Source organism: Sturnira hondurensis, unplaced genomic scaffold, assembly GCF_014824575.4.
Source record: "Sturnira hondurensis isolate 20B ecotype Veracruz unplaced genomic scaffold, ASM1482457v3 Scaffold0000856, whole genome shotgun sequence".
NCBI lineage: Eukaryota > Metazoa > Chordata > Mammalia > Chiroptera > Phyllostomidae > Sturnira > Sturnira hondurensis.
This window is the reverse complement of record NW_028073487.1, coordinates 1359205-1367395: the sequence shown is the minus strand read 5'-3', so window position 1 is coordinate 1367395 and position 8191 is coordinate 1359205. Positions and strand designations below refer to the sequence as shown.

At 38.2% G+C, this 8191-nt stretch overlaps 1 protein-coding gene across 1 annotated transcript; it reads left to right on the top strand.

Moving 5' to 3' along the window:
• The first annotated feature begins 5688 nt into the window (after positions 1-5688).
• LOC118990103 (melanoma-associated antigen B18-like) lies at positions 5689-6732 on the top strand. Its single transcript, XM_037050494.1, has one exon. It carries the CDS (start codon positions 5689-5691, stop codon positions 6730-6732), a length of 1044 nt encoding a protein of 347 aa, XP_036906389.1.
• Positions 6733-8191: the final 1459 nt, after the last annotated feature.

Sequence of the window (8191 nt, the reverse complement as noted above, 5' to 3'; positions counted from 1 at the left end):
GGTTTTGAGTCTTACATTAAAGTCTTTAATCTGTTTTAAATTTATTCTTGTGTATGGTATAAGAAAGTAGACTAATTTCATTTTTGCATATATCTGTCTAATTTTCCAAACACCATTAATTGAATAGACTATCTTTAAGCCATTGTATGCTCTTCCTCCTTTGTCAAATAGTAATTGACCATAAAAGCATAGGTTTATTTCTGTGCTCTTTATTCTGTTCTATTCATCTATATACCTTTTTTTTATGTCAATACCATGCTGCTTTGATTACTATGGCCTTGTAGTATAGTTTGATATCAGGTAGTATGATTTCTGTAATTTTGTTCTTCTTTCTCAAGATTGCTGTGGAATTCTGATATGAATTCCACTAAGATTGTCTTATATTGAATAAGTTGTGAACTCAAAGGAAAGAGTGCCACAATTGTTTTTTATGTTTACATGCATACAAGCTAAGATTATAACAATATTTATACTATTTAACATCTATCCACATTAGAACTTATAAAGAGAAAATTAAATTCAACTGACATACTGACTGGTTAGCTACATAGAATGAACAGAGAAATTCTATCCCTTCAAAGAAAACTATCTTGGAAAAGATTATAGTAAAATTTTCTATGTTTTCCAACACCATAATTATCTGAAGGCATAAGTAACATGTCATATGAAAAAGACTATGCTTGAATATTAATTATTCCAATGCTGCTTGTTAATAATCATTATAACAGATGAATTATTCAAGTAGTTATAAACTGATTTAGTTCTCAAACTAAATTTTTTCTTATTTAAAATTATAAAAAGTATACAGCCCTGGCTGGTGTAGCTCAGTGGATTGAGCATGGGCCTGTGAACCAAACAACCGCAGTTTTGATTCCCAGTCAGGGCACATGCCTGGGTTGCAGGCCAGTTCCCAGCAGGGGATGCACAAGAGGCAACCATACATTGATATTTCTCTCCGTCTCTCCTGCCCTTCCCCTCTAAAGATCAATAAATAAAATCTTTAAAAAATTATAAAAACTATACAATTTTGACCTAAAGAGTTTTCTGATATTGATTAGACACAGAGAGACTTAGATTTCTGTTTTTAAGTATATGTTACTGATTATGTTATTACAATTGTCTCATTTTCCCCCTTTTATTCCCCTCCACCCTGCATGCCCTTCCTACCCACATTCCCCCCCGCCCAGTTCATGTCCATGGGTCGTACATGTAAGTTCTTTGGCTTCTGCATTTCCTATACTATTCTTAAGCTCCTCCTGTGTATTTTGTACCTACCATTTATGCTTCTCATTCCCTGTACCTTTTCCCTAATCTCTTCCCTCCCCCTCCCTGCTGAAAACCCTCTATGTGGTCTCCATTTCTGTGACTCTGTTCTTATTCTAGTTGTTTGCTTAATTTTTTGTCTTTTTTTGCTATTTAGATTTAGTTGTTTTTTTATATGTCAATATTTTTATTTTAGCAGCATCTAACATTACTATTTCTTCCTAATCTTTTAATATTTTTAACTTTTTTATTGTTCAAGTATAGTTTTCTGCCTTTCCCCCCAATCCTCCCACCATGCCAGCCCTCCTTATCTCCCTCCCCTGTTTCCACCCATCCCTTGTTATTGTCCATATGTCCTTTATAATTGTTCCTGTAAACCCTTTCCCCTGTTCCCCTATAATCCCCTCCCTTCTTCCCTCTGGTCAGTGTCAGCCTGTTCTCAATATCAATGTCTTTGGTTATATTCTGCTTGCTTGTTCATTTTGTTGATTAGGTTCCTATTAAAGGTGAGATCGTATGGTATTTGTTTTTCACTGCACGGCTTCAGTTGTTGATAGTTGTGGATTTATTGTCATTTTACTGTTCATGTTTTTGATCATCTTCTTTTTCTTAGACAAGCCCCTTTAACATTTCATATAATAGGGGTTTGGTGATGATGAATTCCTTTAACTTGAACTTATCTGGGAAGCACTTTATCTGCCCTTCCACTCTAAATGATATCTTTGCTGGATAGAGTGATCTTGAATGTACATCCTTGCCTTTCATGACTTGGAATACTTTTTTCCAGCCCCTTCTTGAGACTTAGATTTCTTGATTTATCTATATATCTACTTCTTTAGGTAATAAAATGGAGCAATTGTAAGGCTCACCTCAAGGAAACAATATGACCAAGGTCCATAAATTCAGTGCCTATGTTTTCTTCTATGTAATTTGTTTAAGCTGTATGGTCTTTGATCTATTTTGAATTAATTTTTATATACAGGGACAAATTGTAATCTAGTTTCATTGTTTTGCATGTGGCTTTCCAATTTTCCCAGCACCATTTATTGAAGAGGCTTTCTTTTCTGCACTGTATGTTTTTAGCTCCTTTGTCAAAAATTATTTGTGCATATACATGTGAATTTATGGGCTCTCAATTCTGTTCCATTGGTCTATGAGTCTGTTTTTCTGCTAATACCATGCTGTTTTGAATTACAGTCAATTTTTAGTGTAATAAATGGGACTATATAAAACTGAAAAGCTTCTGAACAACAAAAGAAACCACCAACAAAACAAAATGGCAAACAAAAGAAATGGGAGAATATATTTGCAAACGATAGCTCTGACAGGGGAAAATAGAGACAACTGTACATGAACAACAATAAAAATCAATAAAAATTAAAAAATAATATCCAGAGTATATAAAGAACTCATACAACTCAACACCAAACAAACAAAGAATCCCATTAAAAATGGGCAGAGAATCTGAACAGATACTTCTCCCAAGAAGACATACAAATGACCAACAGATATATGAAAAGATATATGAGAAGATGCACTAGCTTTAGGGAAATGTAAATCAAAACTACATGCTTGTTAGAATGGCTATTATCCACAAGATGGGTAACAACAAGTGTTGGAGAGGTTGTGGAGGAAAAGAAGCCCTATTCACTGCTGATGCAAATGGCACTACATAGAAAACAGTATGGAGCTTCCTAAAAAATAGGAATAAAGTTACCATATGACTCAGCAATGCCTCTTCTGGGTGTCTACCTGAGAAATTTGAAAACATTTATTCATAAGGATGTTTCCCCCCTGTGTTCATTGCAGCATTATTTCCAGGACATGGAAATAACCAAAGTGCCCTTCAATAAATGATTAGATAAAGAAGATGTGGTTCATGTGTACAATTGAATACTACTCGGGCATAATAAAAGATGAAATACAGTCATTTGTGATATGGATGGATCCTGAGAATATCATGCTAAGCAAAATAAGTAAGACAGAAAAAGCCAAGAACCATATAACAGCCTATGTGGGTGATAAACCTGAAAGCAACAACTGAACAGACAAAAATTCATAGGCACAGACAACAGTATGGTGGTTATCAGAGTGAAGGGGAAGTAGTAAAAAGTAAAGGGGGTCAAGTATATGGTGATGGAAGAAGATTCCACATGGTGATGGAAGAAAATTTAACTTTTGGTGGTTGGGAGCACAATGCAATATACAGATGAGGTATCATAGAATTATACATTTGATAACTATAATTTTTTAAGCAGTGTCACTAAGTAAATTTAATTAAAAAGAAAAAAAATGAAGAATAACAGAATGTTTTATCTACAGATATATTTCAGCTAATAATCTAAGAAGGAATGATAGAATTAGAGAGTTACAATTCAGGAGTCCCTAATGAATTGTCAGATGACAATGCTGATCCTCAATAGCTGCCAATATCACCACAAAAGAAACAACAGACATTATGTATCTCCTAATGAAATTGCAGTGTCACCTCTGAAGTGGATTTGCCAACATAAAGAACTTAAATTCATTATGTTAACAGAGAATAAAAAGCATTTGCTCATGTATAGAAAATAAAGAAAAATACACTTGATAAAAATTCAATACCACTTCATGGTAATACCTTTTAGAAAACTTACATTTGAATAGAATTTCCACATTGTAAAATCAACAGCAAACATACGTACGTGTGAAATGTTAGACACATTTCCAATAAAGTCCACAATGAAACATGAAAGTATGGTGTTAATTCTACTGTTTGAACTTGGACTGGATGGCATAGCCAGTGTATATCCATATACAGAAGTATAAAATAAAAATTGTGAATAATGAGAAGAGATAATATGATCCTATAACCAATATAACCGCAATAATTTAATAAAATTTGAAAAAAAGAGATAATATCACCTTCTAATTAAAAATTCCACTCTGGCTGGCGTGGCTCAGTGGATTTAGCACGGGCCTGTGAACCAAAAGGTCACTAGTTTGAGTCCCAGTCAGGGCACATGCCTGGGTTGTGGGCCAGGTCCCCAGTAGGGGGCGCATGAGAGGCAACCACACATTGATGTTTCTTTCCTTCTCTTTCTCCCTACTTGACCCCTCTCTAAAAAGAAATGTAATCTTGTAAAAAAATTCCAAAGAAACTGTCTGCCAAATATTAAAAAAATAAGGAACTTGAATAAGCTGATGTAGAAGATGACTATAGCAAAATCAGGAGTCTTGCCACACAAAATAAATACTTAATTAGAGTGTATAATGGAAAATATATCATTCAAAACAGCAGCAAAATAAAAAATATACATAACAAGAGAACAAAACTCTGCATGATATTAATGGAAGCAAATATAAAAATATTACTGATAGACTCAAGTAAAAGAAGTTTCAAATAGAAAGTATACTATGATTATTCATGGTGAGCATAATACTGTAAAGATGTCGATTGTGCTGAAATTATTTACACATTTGTGCCTTGCCTGTTGAGTTTGGCCTCACATCAGCAGATGTGTGGGAGAACCCAAAAGAAAATGAAGGGCCACAAAGAACCCCCTACTGTGAGTCTTGGGATGTTGCAGGCACGGCTGCTATGCTCAGGTTCCAGTTTACTGCCTGTTGGAGGTTTGAGAAACAATGAGAGCCAGTTCACTCAGGTCCCTAGAGGGAAAAGTTCCAGGCCTTGTTAGGAGTCAAGAAAGACCCCTGTGTGAGTTCTGGGTGATTCCTTTGCCCCAGGAACGGAGTGGTAGTGTCCCACCAACCCTACTCCAAGAGTTCATTCTAGGAAGCTGGGGTGGGTGTGGGTGTGGCCCTCTCCCTGACCTCCACTGCGTCACCTCTGGAGCTTGAGATCTTGGTCCGAGAGGTGAAAGGTATAGCCTCACAACAACAAAGGGTGGAATCCCAAGATTGAATGGCTTTTGAGATGAGTAACATTTGTTTGAACTGGAGGGACACACTTATCTCAGAACTGAGGCAATCCCACAACTCACAGAGCTTGTCCTACTCAGATACCCTGCCATGGCCCCCATATCTACTTCAAGTGGCTCAAATATGGCTGTTAGACCCAATGCCCTCTCACCTCCACCTATGTAATTGGTAGGATGGGAAGCCTTGCTCTGAAAAAGCAGCCTCAAATCAGCAGGAAGAGTCAAAGGACTGGTGAGGACTCAAGTTTAGTATCTTGAGTTAGATTTGAGGTGACAACAACAAGCCCCACAGAACTGAGGAGGTCCCCAGAATCTTTCCTGCCCCTGTCTGTGGCTTGGTAAAATAGTACCCTCAAGGGAACCAGCAGTGGCAGTTTTTTTTGGACCCAAGTTAAACTCTCCCTACTGGGACTGTACATACCATCTCTTCTTTTGTCTTTTAGAGTGACCTGTTCATCAACCTAATTGCTTGAACTCCTATCTGCTGTCTGTGACCAGAGTCACCATGCCCCGAGGTCAGAAGAGTAAGCTCCGTGCCCGTGAGAAACGCCGCCAGGCCCGTCAGGCCCATGATGAGATCCAGTCCCAGGATCTGGAGGGTGCTCAGGCTTTTGCAGTGGAGGAAGATTACTACTCCTCTTTACAGCCTGTCCTTAATGGCAGTCCTCAGAATGTGACTGCTGCTGAAACACCTAGCACTCCTAAGGAGCTGCAGGAAACCCCACTGAGCACTGATGATACTACTGCAGCTGTTTCATGCACCAATTCATGTGAAGGTGCCAGCAAACAAGATGAGGGAAGTCCAGAATCCTCCAAAGCTTTTGAGGGCTTTCGCAGAGATCCATTAAACAAGAAGGCCGTTTTATTGGTGCAGTTCCTGCTAAAGAAGTATCAAAGTAAAGAGCCAATTACAAAGGATGACATGCTGAAGTTTGTTATAAAAAAATACAAGCTTCATTTCAATGAGATCATCAGAAGAGCCTCTGAGCACTTGGAGCTGGCCTTTGGTGTTGATTTGAAGGAAGTGGATCCCATCAGGCACCACTATGCCCTTGTCAGCAAGCTGCAGTTCTCCTGTGATGAAACAATTAGTGAAGAGAACATGCCCAAGACTGGCCTCCTGATGATTGTTCTGGGTGTGATCTTCATGAATGGTAACCGCGCCTCTGAGGAAGCTGTCTGGGAAGTGCTGAATTTGATGGGTGTCTATGCTGATAAGATTCACTTACTCTATGGGGAGCCCAAGAAGGTCATCACTAAAGATTTGGTGCAGCTAAATTACCTGGAGTACCGCCAGATACCCGACAGTGATCCTCCACGCTATGAGTTCTTATGGGGTCCAAGAGCCCATGCTGAGACCACCAAGATGAGAGTCTTGGAGTTCTTAGCCAAGATCTATGATACCGTCCCCACTGCCTTCCCACTCTGGTATGAAGAAGCTTTGCGGGATCAGGAAGAGAGAGTCCGAGCCAGAGCTGCAGCCAGGGCTCGTGTCACTGCCATTGTACCCTCTAGGACCTTGGCCAGCTGCTGCTTCCACACTAAGTGAAATCTGAGGCAAGTTATTCACTTTTTGCTTGGAGAGGTGTGTCAGTGTTGTAATAGTGAAGAGCCAGGATAGGGCTGGAGAGTTTCTGTCATCTCTATGTTCCTATTGTATATTGGCAGCTTGGAACTTGATCTTTTTTTCTGTTTCTTTGTTTTAGGTTATATTTCAAATGGTGACATCTGAGGAAGATCGTTTTCTTTGTGGAAGAAAAGAGCAGTCAACATTCTAAGCAGTGGATGGCCAGGGTGGGTTTGGCAGGAACACAGTATTCTTATTCAGTGTAGTAACCTTTAGAGTTTTATCATTTTTTCTTTTCTTCTTTCTTTCCTTTGTTACATTTCAAATGTTGATTCGTTAATAGAAGAAGGTTTAGTTTCAGAATCTAAATTTATTAATGATTTTCAGTTACATGTTTACTTTTGTTCAATAGATTTAATATTAGGAGTTTCATTATTTTGTAAAACAAACTGGGAAACCTTGCATATTTAGTGAACCAGAAAAACAAAACATGGCATTTCCAGAGGCATTTCCTTGGAAGGTGAAAAAATATAGCAGTAAAATTACTGGGATCAAAAATAGAGGGTGAAATGTGAAAGATGTTCAGTTCTTGGTTTCTCTTATTGATTTTAGTATGTTGTTCTATAAACATAAAAGCTACATACCTGGATTTCCTTAGCTTGCTAAAAAATGTTGGAGAAATAAAATGTTTATAAACTAGAACTCATGCCTACTGTCTCATTATTCCCCAAATATTAATTAAGCAAGTGCTCTTTGAAAGTCCTATGTTAGAAACAGGGAAAAAGGACTCATGGACATGGACAACAGTGTAGTGATTGCAGTTGGCGGGGGAGGAGTGATAAAGTAACTAAATGGTAATGGGAAAAATACAATAAAGAATCTAAAAAAATTATTAACCTGAGAAAATTTTAAAATGGGGATGCTAGGATATAAAACACTCCTGCCCTTAGAAGTTCACACTGAGGGAGCTGACATAATATAAGGAGGATGGTGAAATACCCTCTAAGAAGTAAAGGACAAGTGAGAATGAGTAAGGAGATAAAGAGGCAGGAAAGGGGCTGGTAGAAGAGGGAGGGAGAGGGTGTCTGGATGAAAACATAAGGTATAAATTCTCTCTCTGAGAAAAAGCAGTTTGGACTTTGGGAAACTACAAGCTCTTTAGTGGGACATACTGTTAATTTAAGTGGGGTGGTCGGCTACATGAGGCTGTGGGACTGGTGAGCAGAGGCCAGATAGGTGTTTTTCAGTGCTGAAGAACAAAACCTGGAAATGGAAACCTGCTCTTAAGAGTTACCTTTTCTCTCATCAATATGCCTGAGGAAAACCTCCTGCTGGGGCAGAAAGGGAAAGTGTCTGTGGTCATGTTCAGATGCAGTTGAACGCAGAGTACAATCAAGGTTTTTTATGTACGGAGTCTTCAAGAGATTTCTGAAAAGCAAGG

Bases quoted from the DNA above. Each gene is read 5' to 3' on its own strand.
- LOC118990103 (XM_037050494.1), top strand. From the start codon at position 5,689: ATGCCCCGAGGTCAGAAGAGTAAGCTCCGTGCCCGTGAGAAACGCCGC.